A 23,925-nucleotide genomic window follows, 5' to 3' on the forward strand; every position below is an offset into this window, starting at 1 on the left:
TTTTTTGTTGTTTTTTGACTTCTTTTAACTTGAAGTCACAAAATTGAAGAATACTATTTATTTATTCTATTAAGATTTTTGTTATATAGCATCTCTCTCGCCAAAACAATATCCTGATATTTCATAAAGGAAAATGATAAATAGTTCATAAATATTATTTAATATATAAATCTTCTTTTAAAAATGAGTTACATAATTTCAAAAAATTCAGCTGAGTTAAGAACACAATTTTTTTTGTAAAGTTGAAGATATTGGATTCTTTGCCACATTGGTTTTTGTATCCATAATAGACAATATACATTGTTTTCTAAATTAATTATAACATTTTAATCATATTATTCTCAAAATATTTATTATCTACTAGAGAGAATAATTAGGTGATCCTATTAATTGGAAATTCCAACTGATACTATAATAACTTCTTACAAATCAAATATCAATAATAAAAATTATTCATTCTTATTATCATTTCTGTCCTTTTTTTACTAATTAAACTTTAAAATTATAATTTTACTTTACAATAGTTATTCTACACCTATAAATCATAGAAATTAGAATTATTCCGTCCCATAAATCAAATATAGTAGAAAAGAATATATATATATATATATTTAAATTTTTTTTATTTCCTTGTTGTATGGGAAACAGGTATACAAATATGAAGGAATTTGTTTTCTTTTTTTTTTCCAATCAATATCTGTCATGGAAAACTAATTAATAAAAAAGTGGAATAAAACTACTTAGGTTGTATATTTTATTATTTTCACTTAATATTTGGTTATTATTCTATTTATCCATTGTTGCTTATCTTATTACGTGTGACTAAATTAAGTGTTTAGCTATAATTAACTCTCTTCTCACTTTCTTTCTAACATTTACATATAAAAAAAAATGGAAAAGGAGATTTAAGAAAGAAAAATAAAAGTTGGGTTTTTTAATATTTGTTGGTAAAGATAAGAAAGAAAAAAGAAATTAAAATTCAAGGAACAATAAAAAAAAATTAAAAAAAGCAATCAATAAGTGGAATGATGAGTCGAAAATCTTGGAATCCGACGTGCAGGCATGTAAGCAAATAAAACCATGAGCATCCATTTAGAGAAGAAACCATGAGAATATATATATATATTTACTTATGTCACATAATAACTTAATTAGCTATGCTTAATTAAATGCTCTTAAAAGGAATTTCTATGTTTTTTCTTTTTTTTTAAAAATATATATTTTTCATGCATGATGTAGTGAATCTCAAGCTCTCGTGTCATCGTATCAGCTTCCACTGCCATGAGAAAAGGATAATAATAAATTATATTACCCAATAAACCCACAAGGAATCAAAAAATGGAGTTTAATTATAGTTTGAGGTTCCATCATCAACTTAAAAAAAAAAAAAAAGAAACATTAACCTTTAGAAATCAATTTATCTAATCAAAGTAGCTATTAGTTTCTTTCATGCAAGCCCTAATTACATACTTTAGTACCTTTACAAGCAAGAAATTCTTTTTCTTTTTTAATCACTATCACTTAGGTAGAAAGCTATGTACTTTGATTTAACATAAGATTCTATTCATTTATCTTAGTATTTTCTATTTAACATATTATTATTAGACCCTCTCTATTTGTGAGCAAAAAAGTGGTTTAATTAATATTTTTATCGTGAGAATAAAAAGAATTTAAATTTGACTGATAATAGTAGAAGTTTATCACTTTTAAATTGAATTTAAAGAGATTGCTATTTTTTATTTTATAGCGTACGGTCCATTATCTAAAATGGTTTAAAGAAATTAAAAAAGAAAAAGTTCTCTCTCTTTTTTTTTTTTTAAAAGAAAAAAGATAAAAAAATTTGATTGATTGGATGATCTAATATAATTTGGACAAATCTTTTTATACTATTTAGAGAGATATAATTGAGAGATTTCTAATCAAATCTGAAAATATTGTTGCTAAACTTTTCCATTACCAATTAGGAATAAGGAATCATTTTAATTTAAAATGGAATCCATTTGTCTGAAAAGGGCAATTGTAACCCCCATCCCGCCTAGTGTCCCTGTCACTGTCTTCTATGTTGATAAACAGAGCAAATGGAGCCCAGATATCTAAGCCCATTTTCAGTTAAAGAAGCACCCTATAAAGCCCATTTTAATTATTGTATTTTATCTGCTGCGTGCCAAGTGGATTGACTTTCTTTTGGCGACCTACTTTTTCTTTTCTTTTCTTTTTTTTCTTTTGGCAACCTGCATTTTTTATTTTTAAATTCACTTACTTTCTTTTATATGCATTTTATTATAAAGTTTTCCGGCTATAACGGGGCACTCATACTACCATTTTGGTCCATCTCATAAAATATATATATTTATTATAAATCTAATAGACCGTTCGCTAGAATATTGAACTATTTTCTTAAATTATCATAAAAATAATCAATATTTATATGTATCAATAAAAAAATAAATGATAAAAAAGAGATTTAAATTTAAATTTTTATTTTTAATCTTTATAAATAAAAATATCAACTATGCGCTAATAAATATTACAAGATACTAAATTATTATTAGGATATTTTTCAATATTTCTAAGTTGATTATATCAGAAATTTTTACAGCTGATAATTAATTAATTAAGTTTAATATAATATAAAAATAAAAATAAAAATATAATTATTCATACTTTAATAAAAAAAATGGCATATATTATTTGAGAAACCTAAAATCATTTTCCAATTTTCCCTCCTTTTATAATTTCTTTAGGACAGGACCAGGACATTTTTCAGACAAATCTTTTTGAGCTACGTCGTTTCAGTTCCTGAAACGTCGCAAGGGGTATTGGGCATTGATAATGTCTTTTTCTTTTTTGCTGCCTTTTCCTAAATTCAAATTAATAATTTGCTCTGGTTACAAAGAAAATAAAAAGGTTGACTCTGAGTATGTTTGTCACTTCTTTGGCATAAATTCTCTTTCCGTTTCGTTTAAATTCAGCTGTTTCCCAATTAATGTAGGAATCAAATTAGTGTTAGCAGCCACTGCCCTCTGAACATCTATCCATTTAAATTTCAGAATCTCATCGATAATAAGATAGGTTTACTATACCATAATTTTATTTTTATTATCTAAATTTATCAAAAAATAATAATTGAGTGGTCTAATAATTAAGTGAGATTATTTATAAAAGATATAATATTTTTAACTGGTCATACATTATAAATATCAATGTCGATATTTTTTTTATGTTAAATAAAAAAAATACATGTAATAAAAATATATTGTAAAAATAATAAAATGATAAATTTATCTGTCATATATATATATATTTTTACTGAGTTATTAGAGTTTTGTAATGCAATAAATATTAAGATTTATGAATTAAAAATCAAGGACTACTAAATTGAGGATCAATAAAAATTAAAGAAAGAGAGTTATATAAGATAAAATTTAATCTAAGGCTATATTACTAGTCAATCCACTCAAGTTTTTGACGTGTTCAATAATTTTTGTTCTCTCATCTATATCTGTAAAAATTGAAAAAAATAATAAAAATTACCTGCTAAAAACACAACTTTATTATTTTTTTATAAGTTGCCACACTCAATTATTAATTTAAAAAATTTAACTACTGAATTATTATTTCTTGATAAATTAAGATACTAAAAATATTAATTATCTCACTTACTATTTACTTCCTATTATATAATTCATAATTTATTAAATCCGGTATATGATTAATGATTTATATTTATCTAAAAAAATTATTCATCTTTTTTTATTTATTTAATCTTTAAGCATACTCGTTTTTAAGTTAATTTATTGGGTTGAGTAATTACATATTTACCCTTAAGCTCAAAGAGAATATAGCCACATCCTAGATGTATAATACAAGGTCACTTGAAAAGAAAAGAAAAGAAAAGAAAAGAAAAATAGAAAAGAGGAATTAGGAATAAAGTGCTAAATTGGATGCCATGCCAATCCGCTAAATATGACACGACCAACAGTTTTTGTTCAGACACTCAGCATTTCTTGTTTTGTGAAGGGTCACAGAACATATAAAAACTTGCACATTTCATAGTTTAAAACTTATATTCCGATTTCTAGTTTGCGAAAATATTAAACTTGTCTGAATTACAATGTTCAGTTGGACTCGAATCTAACTAAGTCTATTTTGATCCAATTCTAGTTTAAAATCAGATAGAATTCATACTTTGCTTCCTAAAAGAGAAGAATGAAGAACTTTGGGGAATTATGAAAAAGTCACCTACTAGGTTAAAGAATATAACTATTCACAATAATATATTTAGAGCTATAGAAAACATTTAAGGAGTCTATAAATTGAAATAATTATTGTCGTAACTAGTTGTTCCATTTCTATAAAGAAATTTAGAGAAATTTGACATTAATATTATGTGATTTCATAGTGTTTTGCTTAACTTTTGATATATATATTTTTTATAAACAATAGTTAAAAAAGTATCTGTAAAAGTAAGAGTGAGCATTCAGTCGGTTCAATTCAAAATCAAATTGTATTACTTTTACGAAATAATTTGAATCAATTTTATAAATGAACTAAGCCAAACTGAATTAAAAATTAATCGAACTGAACGAAACAATTTGTATATTTATATAAATTGAATTGAAAAAGACGGTAAATGACGATAATTAAATCAAACCTAAAATCATATAATATTAATATCACATATAAGAATTGAATTGAAAAAGACGTTAGATACTTGACACTCTGATCAATTTCGTCTTTCTAGATCATTATTAAAATATAAAAGAATACATAAAGGTCCAATATAAAAAGGGTAAAAACTAAAAAATTCTGAATTTTCACTTATTTGAGCATCCAAATCCAATATATCATTACAAAAATTAGGCGATTAAAAAACCATTCATCCTGAGAAATGGTTAGTAACTTGTCAGCTACCATATTATCCCTATCTAACTCCAATCATGAACGGCTGATTCAAAATATTCAAATATGAAATCTGTTGTAGATTATATTCAAATATAAATATTTAAATAACTTCAATGAATTTAGCTTACTGTTATTAAAAATATCTTTTCTAGTTACAAAATCTCAAGTTTAGGTTAAATCAACATGCAATTTTAAAAGAGAGAACAGAAATTTGGAACTGCCAAATGGCACAATTCAGCTAATGCACTTGCTAAAAAAAAAAAAAAAAAGTTGGAGCATCTGTTATTTATAGAAAACTTTTAAAAGATATTATAGTGTAATTTAAAAAAAAAAAAAAGAAATTGTCTTTTTTAAATTTACGAAGTGGTTATTTTTTAATTATTTTATTAAAACTGTAAATTAAAAATTCAAAAACTGTATTTTTTATATTTAACACAGTAAAAATAAGAAATAAAATATAGTGTAAATTTGATAAAAAATAAAAAGAAGTAGGAGTATTTTTAATGTTTTTTCTTATATATATATTGGAAAGCAAAGTTGGTTGGTCTTCTTTTGAGGACAAGCAAAAGTAGAGAGCCATTCACGGGTCACAATCATCTGTATTGGTCTCAAATCAAACAGCACAGTAAGTAGCCACTTCATAAACCGATCGTGTGAAGCCTAACAAAAAGATAATGAACTGACACGTGGCATTAAAACAAAACAAAAAAACCATAAAAGTGAAAGCCACGACCCTCTATTATTGGTGGGGTCTTAAAAGAAAAACAAATGCGAGAGTTAAAACTGATTGAATCCCCCATTATCAGTCTTACCTTATAAAAGCTATCTGTTTATGTGGCAATTTCTTAGTGTAGAAGAAATAGGTTTCATGGCCAAATAACATTGCTTTTCTTTGCATTTGCAGAACATCTTTTTACTTGAACAATGTCATTTGTCTTTTCTTCTAGAACTCTCTCCCTCTCCTTAATATCAGTTTCACCTTAACAGATTAACTGTCACGATCCGCTTTAACAGATTAACTGAATTAAGAAAGAATGAACTAAGAAATTCTTAACTTACTAAATTGTCTCAAAAGCCTTAATTTCTTCATTATGACTTTATATAATTATGTAACTAAATATGGAACTTGCCATCAATAACATTTAAAATATTATTTATATTGAATTTCTATAACATACATATTTTATTTAATAATTTAGAGTGTGCTGAATATGAATTTTACAGGTGATATAATATTATCTCATGAGTTTTAATATAGTTGCGTATTAAAGACTTTAAATCGAAACCTCAGTTAAGATAGAAGAGAGTCTTTATCATATCATTTATATGCTCTTAGATGAATAGAATCATCTTTCTATTAAACCATCAAAAGTGCAATTTAAATAGGTATGATTGCTGGTTGAACTTGAGGAGACATCATTTTTGGAAACCATTTAGAGTAGTTAAGAGTGGAAGTTGTTAAAGAAAGGGAGTATAATTAAGAAAACTGATAGTTGCTTTCTTAAATCTTCATTTGGGATATTCTAAAAGGATGAGGTATATATTTTGGTGGAATATTTGCCCACAAAAAGGTTGAATAGGGTCATATATTTTTCTGCTGGTATCAAATAATGAAAAATAGATTAAATATTACTGCTTTAGCTAAGCTACTTGAGCACCAAATCTGCCTGCCATTTGCTGTAAAAACATTGTTTGGTGAATAGAATTTAGGTATGGTGTGGGAATAAGGCAGAATAAAAAAGAAGAGCAATAATGCAGTGGAAAATCTAACAACTTGCTCATTTTCCATAAAGCTAAAGGATAGAATATAATACTTTCTTTTTTTTTTATAAAAAAAATTGAAGACATGAATTATACAATCTATAAATAGCTACCCTACACAACTTAAAGCTTTCAAGAACTCTAATAGCATTTTCCATTTCACAAGCCAAGCTGAGAGCAAAACAGAGGTTACTCTGTTTCCCCTGTTTGGTTCTGTTTTTCTTTGTTTCTTTTCCCTTTGTTTGCTTTTTCTCTGTTTCCATATGCTCGCTTGGAGCAAACGATCGATCATGGTAGCCTCTGGCTATTCTCAACTCAGAGAAATAGCTGCTACCGAAGCTTTTCTTGTCGATGAATCCTCTTTCGAGTGAGAACCCTGAATCTGAAATCTTCTTCACCACCTTATAACCTCATCTAGCTTTCCATTTCCTTATAGTAAATGGATTCATTCAACATCTGCAACATCAAACTTCAGAAGGCGAACGCGATCAAGAAGCATCGGCAGCTTCAAAAGATTGCAAACTTGTTCAGGTTCATAGAGATATGTCTTGTTCTTGCATTGATTTCGAGGTTTTCGATTGGACTCCCAGTTGCTGTCAAGAACTCTAGTGAATACTTCAAGGACTTAACTGTCATCCTTGCAAGCCCTCGCTTTATTTTCATAGTTGGAAACGCGATAGTCATCACACTTTTTGCAAAGTCAGGCCAGTTTTCCGCTCAAGATTCCACTGGAAAGAAATCAACAAATGATTTTTACGAAGAGTTTGTCAGAAAGAGCGAAAGGAGTCGGGGCATGCACCGATATGAAGTTGAGTGCAGACAAAAACAGAGCACTTGCGTACAAGAGAAAGTTACAGAAGAAGCTGTCGCATCCTTGGAAATTAAGAAATATCAAAGAAGCCAATCACAAAAATTGGAACAAGCTAATCGTAGTAACTCCTGCAAGGAATTGAGGCGGGTAGCGACAGAGAAATGCAGGAGAAGTGTTGATAATAGTGAAGGATGGATGAAGATATCGTATCCTGAAGATAGCATGAGCAACGAGGAGTTCCGGTGCACAGTGGAGGCTTTCATTGCTAGGCAAAAGAGGATTAGAAGAGATGAGGAAAACTCTGTATAAACAAACATAAGTCTTTTTCTTTCTTTCTTTTTTTTCCCACTTTTTTCTTCCCTCCACCTTTGTATTACTGGGGTGTCTTGTACATTGCTAAATCATTTCTGCAATGTAGATTATCTAATTGTCTGTTTTTATTTCTTAAACCATGAGTACTGAACTTCTTTTCTCTCTTTTTTTTGTTAGTGCACGAAATTTAAGATTCAAACTCCTTTAATAATTCCTAATATACCAAAAGAAATATAAAGAATTTTCCTCTTTTCTTGTTCTTGTTTTTGAATAGAACATGAGTTGTGCAAGTTTGTCAGCAATGTCAAAAAGATGCCGATGACAAATCGATGGTAATCAAATCCTCAAGAGAATAGATTTCTTGAAGATTGGATATGGGCTCTATGCAGATAAAGGAATTTATTGAGGGGTACGTATGCCACAGATCATGGAAGCTAGGAATGGCATAATACTTAGAATTGTATTCTAAAGTTCTGTTTGCAAGAAATCATATGCTTTTGACTTTAAAATTGCCAACTGGAAATATCCTCATGTTTGTTTTCAACTGAAACACACAAAATATCTAAAGGATAACAGCAAAAGGTATCCAAATTAGAGTGAAAAAGAGAAAGAAAAAAGAAAAAGGAGATGTAATGTTTTTGACTGGTGAGGCCTTCCATGCAGTAGAAGAGTGATTGATGAATGACCCATGTAGAGAATAGCATCTTTGTCCTTTAATTTGTTAGCAGCCTTACAGCCAAAGAGAGAAAAACTGAAATCAGGGGAGACATTGGTAATGGTCTAATGCTAATGGGATAAATTCTATCGTACATGGTTGTGAGCTGGGATTCACTCTATCCTCGTCTACTTCCAACATGCTTGCAGCTTTCACTACCACTGGAATTTGCTGCTGCTGCTGCATTTTAGCATGGCGTTTCTATTTTCTTTTCTTTGTCAACATAGACAAAGAGAAAATTCAGCATGTGTCCTCATAGATATTTTTTTTAGTATGACATGGCAGTATGAAACTGGAGGGCAAGTAATAGGGGAATAATAAGTTGTTTTTGGTAGACAAAATAGACATAACCATAGCAATATGGTAACTTTCATCCAGGGGCATCTGATAACGCATATTTCATCCTCCATGTTGGTTGACAAAATTCTAAACTCAAATCTTTTTTAGGGTTTGCATTTTCTGCCATAAATGCTCTTGCAAGAATTTCATTTTGCACCGAGTAATCAAAAGCTGTAGCAAGAATATAATAAATACCTTCAGTTTTCATTACTTCTTCATTGGGAGCCATGATGAGGATGATTTTACTAGGATTTCTAGTGAATGGTTATGGGATGTCAGGAGGTGTACGGCCCCCCCGAGCTCAGTTCTGGAGAAAAACTTTTTGCTGAGAGAATGATTGCTGTATGTAAGAAAAGAGTACCTTTGTAGGTTTTCTACAAATTATTCTTTACTTGTGAAGAATATGCATCCAAGAACAAGGTAATTGTGCTGATTTTGGGGCAATAAATTTACAATCTTCAATTAAGATTTTGGGTCAAGTTCCAAATACTAATCAAATAAGCATCCAAGAACTAGATAAAATATGTTGTTAACCATTTAGAAGTTCAAAGAAGTCGTTGTCGCTGAAGTTGAAGCTGAAGATAGAGATCTTCCTTTGAATTCTCTGGAAGAAAGTAATTCAATTTGTGCTGCTTTATTGCAGGCTTCAATTCCTTATTTCTGAATCAGTAAACAAGAATTCATGAACAATGAGCAACTAGAGGGTAAATAGCCTAGGTGGCATGTATCAAATTGATACTAATACTTTAATTTGAATATAATTGGTACCAAGACTTATACAAAGTGTATTAATTGAGGGTAGCCAACCAATTTCCGGCTAACTGAAGATGATTTGGCAACCGGAAAAAGATAATTTCAAACATCACTCTTGACATGTGTCTTCTCTGTCCACATCACTATATGTCCCCACTCGCTATATTTCTAATTTCCAATTTGAAAGCCTAAATTAAATCTAAATTTAATTACAAATTGCCTAAATAAATCCTTAATTGACTCGATTAGGATGAACTTAAGCTAACAGCTCCATTGACACACCTTCTATTTTCTTCTTCTTGCAACTTGTTTTCTTGAATGCATAGGTCGTTCTTTGTCATTTGGGTTGCACATTGTCAAGAGACTTTGAAGAGAGCTTTTTTGTCCTTATCACACTTGTCATCATGTCTCTTGAATGTAGGCGAAGGGATGATGAGGAAGAGCAGCCCCGTAAGTCATATATTAACTTATGCATTCACTTATTATGTTTGCTGCATTTCCTTGTTGTGTTTGTTGCATTTCCTTACTCTCTTTGCCACATTTCCTTTTTTTGTTTGATGAAGGTGCTGTGTATGAAAGAAATTGAAATATTGTGCTGTTTTATACTTTTGCAATGCCTAACACGTAATACTTTTGTATAGAATGGCATTATTTTGGGTAGATTCTAGGGATAGGTCTCAAATTAACAGTATTGAGATGGCTCTAAGTGTTGATGAGTCAAGAGTTATGCATGTTTATGCTAGGGAAAAAAATAATATGCAGCAAGATGCAGTGACTGAGAATGTAAGTCTGTATTTATTCAAATAAATTGGTGTTTTGAGAATTGAACCAATAAGTAAACTAGTCAAGAGTTTTGATTGGCTTAATTGAAAATTCGATTAAATTTCCTCCATCAATGGGATCAACATGTTAAATTAACCAATTACACTGACCAATCCAGTTCAATTTTTAAAATAGTGGTAAAAGTTTCATTCATATATAAAGAGTAAAAAAATTAAACAAAAATTAATCATGAATTTTCTATACATATGTATAGAAAAATATAAATTTGTGAGGTGATATGCATTATCCGCACACCTGCACTCCAATTAAAAATTTTATTTATAGTCATATATTTAGAACTAAATAAAATTTATAATTATATGAGAAAATTATAATTTAATAGAGATTTGAGTACTAATTAGTCTAAATTGATACTATAATTTTTTATTACCATATAAAGGTTATTTTTATATAAAATATTATTATAGAGAGGTTTTGTTGTATTACCTACCATTTCACTTTTACTTTTTCAATCTACGGCTATTAGAGAAGGAATTAAACAAGTAATTGTCACAAACAGCTACAATTTAAAATTTATACCATGACATTGATTAGGATTAGGCACAGTTTTGGATTAGGACGATAAGGTTTACGCCTGCATGTGTGTTCTATCCAAATAAATATACATATAATTTTTTTAAAAAAATACAAGTGGAGAAAGTGAAATTTGAATTAAATATTTTCTTTAATAATAAGATTTATTTATTTATTAATGAATCTAAAAAAAAATATTTCACAAATAAAAATAAATGAAAGAAAATCTCATGACTACTAGAGTTTTTAGTATTCAGAGATAAATTAAGACTTTTGAATAATAAAGATGGATTTGTTTGGTTGAGAATTCATTTAGAATTTTATATGTTAGATTTATTATTTTTAATTGTTTATTACTTTTATTGATAAAATATTATGAGTTTTTTTATTTATATTTTGTCTTCCTTCACAGGAGCAAAAGATCATATTATGTAATTAAATTGATTTATTAAAATGAGAGTTAAATGAATGAGAGAGTGTAGAGCTCAACAAATAGAAAGGGATTTGAATTCAACTAATATAAAAAATAACTAAAACTAGCACTTAGAAGTGGACTTTGACCTTTATAAAGTTATTTATAATTCTTATTCGCTAAGAGAAAATTACAAATTTGGTGTTTTAAATTTTAATTTTTTTATTTTTATTTTGGTGTCTAAATTATTATTTTTATTTAATTAAGTGTTTAAATCTGTTAAAATATTTAATATAGTGTCTTTAACAGATTTTATAGGTTAAAATTGTTATTTGACTTATTTTGAATAGTAAATTAATTTAAATACCCCCTTTAAAATAATATCATATTTATTTTATTTTACTTATTTTTATCCATTTTCAACACTATTTTTTTGTTAAATTCATTTGTTTATTAAAAGATATAAAAAAGCAAAATTATTTTATTTTTTTATTCATTCAAATAAAATTTTAAAAATAATTAAATACTATTTACTTAATTTTTTATTTTTGTATATTCACCTCAGAAAATAAAAAAAAAGTATTCTTTTACCTTAAAATAATAAGAGGAGAAAAAGGAAGGTATTAAATGTTTTTAAAAACTAACTTTTAAAAATCAAAAGATAATGAGTAATTTTTTTTAAAATAAATAAAATTAAAAGAAGTTAATTCAATATTTTCTTTAGTGCTAAAAGAAGATTGATATAAAATAGAAAAAAGAAAAAGAATTAAGAAAAAAAGGAAAAGATTGTAAGTAAGGAAATGCAAATATTTAGATCACTTCTTCATGTATAAAATAAATTAAATTATTATTTTAACCTATAAAATCCGTAAGAGATGCCATAATATATATAAATTAGCAGATTTAAAGACTCGATTGAAAAAAAAATAATTCAAATACTAAAACAGAAAAATAAAAAAAATAAAAAAATTAAATTTATAATTATCTCATTCATTAATCACGTGGGATTTCTAACATGTTGTCTTGGAAATTACTTCAAATTACTCAACTAAAAGTAGTTATCTTCTTATCTGAACTGAGCCAACCTCTTCCTTAATTTTCTTTTTTAATAAAAGCATGCACCATGTTTATTACATTTCTTTCTTCAGACTGTAGCAAGTACTTATCTAATGTTACTATAATATTATTGCTTGACAGGCCTCTTTCGGAGAAATATTATCAATGTGTACACATATTAGCTTTTAAATATTCAATATGTATACCATATGTTTTGGAATTGAATATGTAATATATTAATTAACTTTTTTTATTAATGTTTATTATTTTTCCGCATCTATAAACTATAGTTATTTAATCATTTTTATGTAATCTAATAAATATATTTTATATTTTTTGTTATATTTAAACACTTTTTTGACATATGATTTTATTTAATATATTTATGTAAATTATGCGTAAATATTTTAAGATTTAAATGTTTGTTAAATTAAATTAAAAATTAAAAAAATATAGAAACCGGTAGCAGTTATATTGTGAGTTTGGTACTGAGCCCTAGCAGTAGTTACAACAGATTCTCGTCTCTGATTCTTGGGCATTCAACAGCTTCTTAACAAGGATTGGAATGTTTCTCTTCAGCATGGAAGCAAATCAGGCTGCTGATCATCTTGCTAAAGCTGCAGCTGCCATGCCTCTTGTTTGTCATATCTTAGATGCTGCTCCTCCTGTAGTTTATATCCTATTCTCATGCATGATAGGATTGTACTGTTGTCCCTCGTCGTGTGAGGATTTAGTTGTTTTTTCAACTCATTTTATATACTGAAGGAAAAAAATAAAAAGTTTAAAAGGTTAAAGAAAGTATTTAAATGTTGATTATATTTCAATGAATACTAAATCATGAAAGTTTAGATGAATAATTATGATTTTATTTTTTTTTCTTTTTAATCTTAATTATATATATACATGCAAATAAAACTATTCATAAAATAATAATATTTATGTATTGATAAGTTAATTATCTCACTAAAATAACTTTGTTAGTCCCAATGATATTAATATATAAACATTTACTGTGTAACAAAATAACCAGAGAATACTATTTTTAGTGAAGGTGGCAGGAATCGAAGTATTAGAATTTTACTTCCTAAATTGAGTCGAAAGACCAAATGAGGTGAAAACAAGCCTTTGGGTCAAAAATCCCAAAGAATCACATGTAGAATGTTTAATGATGACAAAGAGAAAGTACATAGAAAGAGTATCGTGCAATGAGTGGAAAATAGCGTGCACCATAATGTTAGCAAAGCATTTGATTCACAGGTTTTGTAAGAAATTACAGGACATGTGTGGGAGGAAGAACACTCAAGATAAATATATTAAATTAATAAATAAATATTAATCTTATGATATTATAATATAATGAATTTTTTTTAAATAATCTAAATAAATATCTTTATTTATATACCAAATTGATAGATATGTGATATAATTATTAATTTTAAATATTTTAATACGTATGTTTAATATTAAGTATATATATTTGTCAAAAAAATATGTATACAAATAATTAAGAATTTTCCAAAGATAAACAAACCATTTACTTCTTTATTTAAATGTATACATTCAGCACAAGTAATAATTTGTAGCTCTTACTCAACATTTATTCATATTAGTTTATTTAACTGAGCAAATCAAATTAAATGCCTATAAAATATGAGAGGTAAAATAAAAATAATAAAGTTTTTTTTTTAAACTATGGAAATATGATAAAGTTGAAGTAAATATTTTGGTGCTATGAAATATATTGACAAATTAATGTAGAATTCATTTGAAAATTCTATATATTTTATTTGAATTTAATTTAGTTATAAGTAATTCCACCAAATTTAATTATGTAAGATTTTAAATTAATTTTCATTTCATTTAAATCACATAAATTTTAACTAAACAATTATAATGTGAACAATATATTCTTAAAAAATTGAAAACTTGAGAATTTAATGGTCAATATATTTAAGAATAATAAAAGGAATCTATATTATCTATTGAATCCTCGGACGTTCATATTGGACTGAGGGGTTCCTTTTCTAAAAAAAAAAGACACTGGATAACCAACTAACGTGTAAACAAAAACTGCTATACATGTATAAAATACAGCCATAGGGCACAATAATTTAGTATATGACGTTCCTATAAATTTAGGTAGAGAAGAGAAGGAAAAGCAGCACTTGGAAGCAGCAATGGGTTTGGAAGAAATCCTTCACATGAACGGAGGAACTGGAAAAACAAGCTATGCAAGCAATTCAAACATTCAAGTCATTCACTCACATCTCTTCTTCTTCTTTCTTTTTCCACTTATGTAAGAAGTTACTTGGAAATAATGCTTTTTCTTTGATTTCTTTTTGTTGTTCTTTCAGAAAACAGCGATATTAATGGCTAAACCTATACTAGAAGAAAGCTTGCTGGAATTCTATTGCACCAAGCTTCCAGACTGCTTGAGGATGGCAGATTTCGGTTGCTCTTCAGGACCAAATACTTTTCTAGCAATATCTCAAGTTGTAGATATAATAGAATCAGCATCCCAAAAATTAAACAGGCCACCTGCTTCTTTGCAAGCTTTCTTGAATGATCTCCCTGGAAATGATTTTAACACTGTCTTCAGGTCTTTGCCAAGCTTTTACAAGAAGCTCAAGGGTGAGAAGGGAAGCAAGTTCGCTGCATGTTTTGTTGCTGGAGTTCCTGGTTCTTTCTATGACAGGCTCTTTCCTGATAACTCCTTGCACTTTGTTCACTCTTCTTATGCTCTCATGTGGATCTCTGAGGTTAAATTTCCTTTCCAATTTTAGTTCTTATGCCTGTCTTGTCTTAATAACACTTTTGGAATCCAAAAGAGGTGAGGAGAAAAAAAAACCCTTCCACAATAGACTAATAGCCCGATAGATACAGGAAGCGGATATATTTTATACGTTATTGATTTTCAGGATATAATTAATTGTTTTCCTCTAATCATATTGAACAAAATATATTTACACAAAAAATGATAAGATTCTGTTGAAGAATGTTACCTAGTAAATTCTACCTATAAATTAACATAAAATTATTACAGGCACCAAAGATATTGAACAAGGAAAACATATACATTGCAAAAACAAGCCCTCCTGCTGTCTTCAACTCATACCTGGATCAGTTCCAAAAAGATTTCACAATGTTTCTAAAGAATCGGTCGGAGGAGTTAATCGCCGGGGGCTGTATGGTCCTGACAACAATGGGCAGCATCAGAAGTGATGATCCTCTCTGCATATGGGAAGTAGTTGGGTCAAAACTCCATGACATGGTTTTGGAGGTATTATATATATATGATCTCACTTATTAAATAGAATTTCAGGAACAAAATTGACCTTTTTGTGAGAACATGCATATGCAAATTTGGAATTATATGTAACAAGTTGCTAAATTGATATCTTGCATTTTCTTTTTTCAGTTCAACAATATGCATTTTCATTCAAATAAAAGCAATACATCCCTAAACATAGGGTCCAAATCTGTTAAATATTTTAATCTATGTTTACATTATTGTTTCTCTAAATTTTAATTTATTGCCACCCATTATTAAGATTATTATGATCCACTTATTAAGTTATTTCATCTTTATATTTCACCATTTTTGCTTCATTTTTTATGGGTTGCTACTTTTGGGTTGACTATGACATCAAATATTTTACACTCTAATTTTATGTCACGTAATATGTTATATAAACTTTGTTAAAAGGTTAACATAAGACAAACACATGATTGTTAGACATTTTTATGTATCATTATTAATATTAATTTGACAAATCACATTATTTTTATAATTTATAGGGCCTAATTAAAAAGGAGAAAATGGAGTCATTTAATTTGCCATATTATGCTCCGACCACAGAAGAGATAAAGAAAGTGATAGACGCAGAAGGGTCCTTCACTCTACAAAGGCTAGAAGTGTTCAAAATGGACTGGGACGCTTATATAAAGAAAGCCAAACCTGGTGCAGATAAGAAAGCAAGAGCTGCCATAATCGCCACTGATTTAAGAGCTGTGGGTGAACCCATTTTGGGTAGCCATTTTGGAAGCGAAATCATGGATGATTTATTCCATAGATTTGAAGAGGTTGTGCTAGATCACATGGAGATTAACAAATGCCAGTTCATTAATCTTGTCATTTCCTTGACCAAGAAGGCTTGATAAAACTACGAATCATATGTGATGATCTCAGTCAGTTATTTCCTTCTGTTTCTATTAATTACTTTGATTGTTCTTGAAAAATGAAAGAGCAAACCTAAACAGACTTACATATATAGTATATAAATATTTTTATATAGTTTGTGTCTTGTCGTAATTTGGCTTTCATGTGTCTGGAAATCTCTAATTCACGTGTTTTATGATTGGTTCTAGAATGCTTCTTCAATCATTTATTTTTATAAATATTAGTGTTTATTATATGAGATAAATTAGTTAGTGATCATAAAACTATAAGATAAAATGGGAAAACAACTAAATATTAAATTAGTCGTTACAATATTATATTTAGAATGAGATATTGCATATATTGTTTTCTTAATGTTTTTATTTTTAATAGTAGCTTTTGTCTAATTGTTGTTTTTGGCTTTCTTGAAAAATTATAGTGATCGTTCCCATAATTTTTATACTAATAGTTGTTTTTGGCTTTCTTGAAAAATTAAAAACTAAAACTAAATGAAGAGAGATAGGTGAAGGGATGAGTACTGTTGAATGGACTAAAAAACTAGTTATAATGAGAGATAATAACAAAAGTATCTTATTCGATTTAAATCCAATCAATATTAAAATAATTACAACAATTTATATTTTTTTATATATAAATTTCTATTATTTATAGGAATATAGAATTTTAAAAAATAAAGTGTTCGGTTTATGTTATTAATAAATAAATATTATGTCTTATAAGAAAAAATTTTGTTTAGATTTAATGTATGTTTTTATATATACACCAAACTGATAGATGATTGACATACATTTATTAGTTTTAAGTGATGAAATACGTGTCAATTATTTAATATTAAAATATAAAACACTCATATATATTTGTTATTTTCTTATTAGTTATAGAATAATAAGAATCTCTCGTCTTTTAATATCGCTTCATATTAATAATGACCCTCTCAGTTTATGCTTGGAAAGGAAAAAAAAACATTAATAGAGAGAAAAATTGCATATGGCAACATCAAAATTATTTAATCAATACAATAACACTGAAATCTTTTTATATATAGAATGATTTACGTTATTGACCCTCTGGTTGGTCTTTTTATATTAGTTAAAGTACAGAGAGTGGAGAAGCTCGAATTTCAGTCTCCTATTTTATCATTATAATATAAGTTTTATTAATTTCATGGTAAGAGTAGTTAAGAGAAAGATGGTTGCTTACAATAGACCAAAGGTACATATTGGACCTTGAATTATACCTCGTGTAACGCATTAACACCTTAAGTTTTCTTTTCTCTAATTGGAACCTATTCTTTTAAAATCGGCACAGATCAACCTTTCTCGTAAATGCACATTAATTTTTGTTATTTGGTTACTCCTACGTGGAGATTATGAGACCCACTCTTTAGCTAATAGAAAAAAGTTGATAAAAAGTGCCAACTTTGGCACGTAGCACCCATTCTTCTCTTTGTCACTGTCACTTTTACCATAGTCCTCAAGCAGAAGGGGCTGAGTCTAGTTCTTTACAAGCCAAAGCGAGATTGGAGTGATAAAATTGGAATAGAGAGGAAAGAAAAGTTATAATTTAGAGATCTATATTAGAAAATTGAAAAGAAAAAGTAGAAATGAGAGCACAAAGGTCGGTTATGAGATTTTTTTATTATTATTATGGCTATAAATATCATTTTTATTCTTTTTTCTACATTTGTACAATTTCTATTGTTGGCTTATATTTTCTAATAGTTCTAAGTCTGTAGATTGTATAATTTTTTTTTTGAGAAAAATAAAATTAATCCCTCTTATGTATAATATATTTTTCTTGAGATGAGAAGAAGATAATAGCATTAGGAACAATATATCTAAGCGTTTTTCACTGAGTTCGAATCGAAACTGAAATCAAAACGGTTCAACTGAACATTGAAAAATAAAGAGAGAAGAAAGAAGTGCTTGGTGATTATTATTAGCATTTAGAGGTAATATTATAATTGGTACAATAAATAAATAGAGTTGCTAAAGATAACAAAGAGAGGAATGGGTCCCATGTGCCAAGTTGGCACTTTCTATTAATTATTTTTGCTTTTAACTAAAGAGGGTATTCATCTAGTTCTTATTTTAATAATAATTATTTTGAGTTTTCCATTTATTGTTTTAATAAAATATTTTTCTTTTATTCAATTTCAGATCAAAATTTTATGGAAAAAAAAACGCAAAAGAAAGAGAGAATATGGGGAGAGAAAAAGGGAGGAAAATAATAAAAATAAAAGAAAATATAAGGAGAAAAAAAAATATAATTCGTAAAATTAATTAGTAAGTAGTTCTTTAAAAGGAGGTTTTATTTTTAATCAATAAATAAAAAATGTTAAAAAAGAAAAACATAAACAATTCTAACAGACATATTTTGTTTTCTTTTTATTTAAATAAATAAATAAAAATTATGAAACGAAAATAATAACAAATACTCCCTTAGTCTTATTGACAAGTATTTTGAGCAAGAAGTGATGTTCAAGGCAAAGCCTATAATAGAAGAGAGTATAAGGAAGCTATATAATTCCGACAACAACGTGTTTCAGGATAGCAGATTTTGGATGTTCGTCCGGTTGGTTTGGGAGATTTTAGACATCTTTGACGCAGCATGTCGGAAAGTAAAGTGCAAGCCACCTGTGTTTCAGGTGTCCTTGAAATGATCTTCCTCGAAACGATTTCAACACCATATTCAGGTCATTGCCATGCTTTTACAAAAAGCTAGAGAATGACAAGGGAAGCGATTTTGGACCGCGTTTTATTGCAGGAAATCCTGGAAATTACTACTGGAGGCTATTTCCTGACAATTTTCTTCACTTGTTCATTCCTCTTACAGTCTTCAACGGTGTTCACAGTTAGAAACACAGCACTCAATGATTTAGAAACGTGATCTCTTGCAGTACGAAATAAATACTAGCTCACTAGATTATTATCTCAATGCCATTGCAATTTTCTTGTTTAGCTATACGATCTTTAGACTGTATACTTGACAAGATTCATTATTTATATCAATCATATTCCTGAACGAGTAGTGAGTGAAACAGGATTCCCATTGAACAAAGGGAATATTTACCTACCGAAAACAGGCCCCAGTACTGTGTTCAAAGTAAACTTGAAGCTCTTTGAAAGAGACTTCACAATGTTTCTAAGATCCCGTTCAGCAGGGATGATTCTTGGAGTTCCTACAGCACACCCTGTCGATTCAATGCCTTGGCAGAAAATTATCTTGGATTACTGACCATTCATGTTCTAAAGACATCAAAAGACTATTAGAGTATACATTGGTGACCAATTACTGAAGCATGAGGATCCTCAGATTGCATGTAGTGGCCCAATTGGGTTCCTTCATTTCAAGAATGCTAAGGGTGATGAAATCCAATGAACTTTAAGCAACAGGTTCTGCAATAGCTTTTGGCTAAAAATAAAGAATTGACAATTAAACTTGGTTAATGATCAATCTTTTTCTTTTCACCAAAAGAAAAAAAAAAAAAACCTTGATGGGCTAATTCAAGAATTGGTAAAATATCAGTAGCAAGATTCTCATGAAGCTTCATAGCATGACTGTCCATACAAGCTCAGATTAGCCCACACACTAGCATTCACTACCAAGTACCCAACTCCATATAGCCAATAGAACATAAACAAGATAAATTGTCCTCATTAACTGATGTACAGTATTCTAGTCTTCATGATCCAGAAGGAAAAAAGAAAAAAACAACCGTTGAATCAGAAACCTAAAGGTTTCATAATACAAGATTTTCAATTCCGACAATGGAATTCAATAGCCTAGGAGTTCACTCAAGGACTCCACCCACAAATAGGCACATACTTGGAGTTCATTCCTCTGTTTAAGACATACCATAACATTTATCAAGCATTATGAATATTGCATTTTGAAAGGAGCTTAACTTTTTGTTCATTCCACGAATCAAATAGGTTTTGTTAAAATTCTTTTTAACCCATTATACTTCTAAAGAGAAGAAGACCAATAAAAAGGAGAAAAGGAAAGAAAACTCTAGGTCAACAGGTAAACCATGACTTTGATTGGTTTACAGTTCTTTTCTGAACCAAGATCTGGGCTCTAAATGAAGGCAAGAATTTTCTCTGTAATAAGTCAAAAAATACCCTTTTATACTTCCAAATTCTTTTACCAAACCACTCTTCCTGGCATTTTCCCACTGACCAATCACTAATCACCATCATCATTTTACCAGCATTTGCCTGCTATACTTCCTGAACCCATGATCTAATCTAAGGATCAAACTAAAATTTACTTCCATAAAAAAACCACAGAATTGAAAGACCAAAAACCAACCAAACTCACAAAAAAGGGAAACCATGAAAATGTTTGCCACCACGTCAGAAATACCCTCCACCAAGGCCATACTCTCCACCGCAGCATCAGCTGCCGCGACGGCCATGCTCCTTCGCACAGTCGCTAAAGACTATCTGCCAAGCGAGCTTCGACACTATATCTACGACAAAGTCAAAAACTTTTTTAATTCTTTCTCTTCAGAACTGACCTTTGTCATTGAAGAATATGATAACCTTAATGATAACCATCTCTTCAGAGCCGCAGAACTCTATCTTGAACCCATTATCCCTCCCAACCTGAAAAGACTCAAGATTTCATTACCCAAGAAAGAGAGTAAGGTTACTGTTTCTTTAGAGAGAAATGAAGAAATCATTGATACCTTCAATGGAGTTACCTTGAAATGGAAGTTTATCTCAAGGGAAGTGCGGGTCAAGTACATCCCAAGTCCGGATCATTATAATTCTATGCCTGTAACTGATCATAGGTTCTTTGAATTAACTTTCCACAACAAGCACAAGGACATGGTTCTTGATGCTTACATAAAGCATGTGATACAGAAATCTAAAGAAATTAAAGACAAGAAAAAGACGCTAAAGCTCTTTACTTTAGGGCAAGACAGGATGACAGGGAGGAGAGGAGATGCATGGCAATCGGTGAATCTTGAACATCCTGCTACTTTTGATACATTAGCTATGGATATGGATGTGAAGCGGGTAATCATGGAAGATCTTGAAAGGTTTGTTAAGAGAAAAGAGTTTTACAAGAGAGTAGGCAAGGCTTGGAAACGTGGGTACTTATTGTTTGGACCACCAGGGACTGGAAAATCGAGTTTGATTGCCGCAATGGCTAATTATCTCAAGTTTGATATATATGATTTGGAGTTGACTGATCTTAGGACCAATTCTGATCTAAGGAGGCTGTTGATTTCTACTGGGAATAAGTCGATACTCGTGGTGGAAGACATTGATTGTTCAATTGAATTGCAGAATAGGATCACGGAAGCTAGAGCTCTTAATGCTCGACAGGGTCATGGTTACGTTCGAGACAATCAGGTAATTTTGGCTTTTTGGCATTCCATAGAATCTTGGTGTTGCTAATAATCACTATAGATTCGAGTATCTAATTATCTTGCTGGAATTTTTTTATGATAAAATGACTTGATTTGAAGAGTTTCTTTGTTTCTTGAATACATAATTTAGTATTAAAATCTTATTTTCAAGAAAGAAGTATCTAATCAGTTTCCTGATTAATGGCTTCTCCATGATGAGCAATTTCTTCTAGAATATGGGATAACCAATTTCCCATTCTCTTATCCATTGATTGGTTGGGTTAGGACATAAATAGATATAACCGAAGGAACTGCTTCGGAATTATCATCTATTGCAATTTATTGTATTGACCCTTTGGACAAATCTTGTTACAGGCGGATGAATCTTTGTGATGTGCATCTCATCTTTCTTAAATTTTTTTTTTTAGGGTTGTCTTTAAAAATTGATCCTCTCTGTACTCATATTATTATGTTTGTTTCAGTATCAGGTGACTCTATCAGGATTGCTCAACTTCGTAGATGGATTGTGGTCAAGCTGTGGAGATGAAAGAGTCATAGTGTTTACTACCAATCACAAAGAAAAGCTTGACCCTGCTCTGTTGCGCCCAGGTCGAATGGACGTCCACATCCACATGTCTTATTGTACTCCATGCGGATTCAAAATGCTGGCCTTCAATTACTTGGGCATTACAGAGCACCCACTTTTTTTGGAGATTGAAGAGATGATAGAGATAACAAAAGTGACTCCTGCAGAAATAGGTGAGCAACTGATGAAGAGTGAAGAACCTGAGGTTGCTTTAAGAGGCCTTACTGAGTTCCTAGAGCACAAGGGGACAGAAGAAGAGGAGAGGAAGAAGAGAGAAAGTGATGAAAGAATAGCTAAAATTGAAGAATCAGGATTAGCAGAAGCAGAAGGTTCTCAAAAGCAGGAGATGAGCAATGGTTTTGTTGAGAAAAAAGGGTAGTTACAAGAAATATTGTTGCAACAATCTGAAAAAACTAGAGTTAATAAAATAGAAGAAGCGGAATTCATGGCAGAAGAACATAAGCATGTAACAATTTTAAGAACCACTTATTAGGAATGAAATTCATCTATCATGTTACGGATACTGAAATGTCAATGCAGCTTAATATTGTGCATTTGGAAGGCTAATATCTTATTCAGAGATCACGATTTTCACGGCCATTGACAAAGATAAGCTTGACCCTGGTTTCTAGCGCTCAGGTTGAATAGATTTGCAAATTCACATGTCATGTTGCAGTCCCTTTGCGTTTTTCAAAATGGTGTCCTTGCTATTACTTTGGGATTACAGACAACTCACTTTTAAAACATGTCGAGGAGCTAAGTGACTCCTGCTAAAGTAGGTCGACAGGTGATGAAATTTGAGGAACCTGAGATTGCTTTGAGAGGTCTTGTTGAGTTCCTAAAGGGCAAGAAACCGAAGAGGGAAAATTTTCAAGGATTAAATTAAGTTAAGAGGGTAAGAAAAGAAGTATTCTTTCCATAGTTTAACGAAATTAACAACTATTTACATGTCTTTTAATTTAAACTGCACAAAAGAAACGCTCTCCAGCAAGGCCACAGTCCCTGCCGCAGCCTCCAGGGGCATCTTCTTCATACCATTGCTAAGGAGCATCTCCCTATTGAGCTCGGACGCTATATCTACTACAAAATCAATACCCATTTCAAATTCTTTTCTTCAAAGGCAACCTTAGTCCTTGAGACTACAATAACCTTAACCAAAGCCATATTATTTTAAGCTGCAGAACTCTTATCTTAAACCCATTATCCCTCCCAACACAAATAGACTCAAGATTTCACTTTCCAGGAAAGCAAGGTTTCTGTTTTCTTTAAGAAAAAATCAAGAAGTCACCGATTCCTTCAATGGAACTACTTTGAAATGGAAGGTCATCTCAAGAGAAGAACGAGTGAAATACAATATTGCAGGCTCAAAAAATTTTA

The 23,925-nt window shown here is 29.7% G+C and overlaps 3 protein-coding genes across 3 annotated transcripts; all 3 read left to right on the forward strand.

Moving 5' to 3' along the window:
• The first annotated feature begins 6,790 nt into the window (after positions 1-6,790).
• On the forward strand, positions 6,791-7,926 carry LOC8260763. Its single transcript, XM_025156207.2, has 2 exons — positions 6,791-7,033; positions 7,126-7,926. The coding sequence occupies exons 1-2, from the start codon at positions 6,930-6,932 to the stop codon at positions 7,784-7,786; spliced, it is 765 nt and encodes a 254-aa protein (XP_025011975.1). The 5' UTR covers positions 6,791-6,929; the 3' UTR covers positions 7,787-7,926.
• A 6,629-nt stretch (positions 7,927-14,555) lies between these two features.
• Positions 14,556-16,714, forward strand: LOC8285344 (S-adenosyl-L-methionine:benzoic acid/salicylic acid carboxyl methyltransferase 3). Its single transcript, XM_048378263.1, has 4 exons — positions 14,556-14,672; positions 14,775-15,179; positions 15,464-15,700; positions 16,219-16,714. The coding sequence occupies exons 1-4, from the start codon at positions 14,598-14,600 to the stop codon at positions 16,576-16,578; spliced, it is 1,077 nt and encodes a 358-aa protein (XP_048234220.1). The 5' UTR covers positions 14,556-14,597; the 3' UTR covers positions 16,579-16,714.
• A 3,879-nt stretch (positions 16,715-20,593) lies between these two features.
• LOC8285346 (AAA-ATPase At3g50940) lies at positions 20,594-23,128 on the forward strand. The gene is made up of 2 exons (XM_015715312.3): positions 20,594-21,966; positions 22,445-23,128. Exons 1-2 carry the CDS (start codon positions 20,938-20,940, stop codon positions 22,925-22,927), a joined length of 1,512 nt encoding a protein of 503 aa, XP_015570798.1. The 5' UTR covers positions 20,594-20,937; the 3' UTR covers positions 22,928-23,128.
• The last annotated feature ends 797 nt before the right edge of the window (positions 23,129-23,925 follow it).

This window comes from Ricinus communis, chromosome 8, assembly GCF_019578655.1.
Source record: "Ricinus communis isolate WT05 ecotype wild-type chromosome 8, ASM1957865v1, whole genome shotgun sequence".
Classification (NCBI taxonomy): Eukaryota; Viridiplantae; Streptophyta; class Magnoliopsida; order Malpighiales; family Euphorbiaceae; genus Ricinus; species Ricinus communis.

Bases quoted from the DNA above. Each gene is read 5' to 3' on its own strand.
- LOC8260763 (XM_025156207.2), top strand. From the start codon at position 6,930: ATGCTCGCTTGGAGCAAACGATCGATCATGGTAGCCTCTGGCTATTCT. The intron at 7,034-7,125 runs GTGAGAACCCTG...ATTCAACATCTG, and splicing joins GTCGATGAATCCTCTTTCGA to CAACATCAAACTTCAGAAGG.
- LOC8285344 (XM_048378263.1), top strand. From the start codon at position 14,598: ATGGGTTTGGAAGAAATCCTTCACATGAACGGAGGAACTGGAAAAACA. The intron at 15,180-15,463 runs GTTAAATTTCCT...AAATTATTACAG, and splicing joins CTCTCATGTGGATCTCTGAG to GCACCAAAGATATTGAACAA. The intron at 15,701-16,218 runs GTATTATATATA...TATAATTTATAG, and splicing joins TCCATGACATGGTTTTGGAG to GGCCTAATTAAAAAGGAGAA.
- LOC8285346 (XM_015715312.3), top strand. From the start codon at position 20,938: ATGAAAATGTTTGCCACCACGTCAGAAATACCCTCCACCAAGGCCATA. The intron at 21,967-22,444 runs GTAATTTTGGCT...TGTTTGTTTCAG, and splicing joins GTTACGTTCGAGACAATCAG to TATCAGGTGACTCTATCAGG.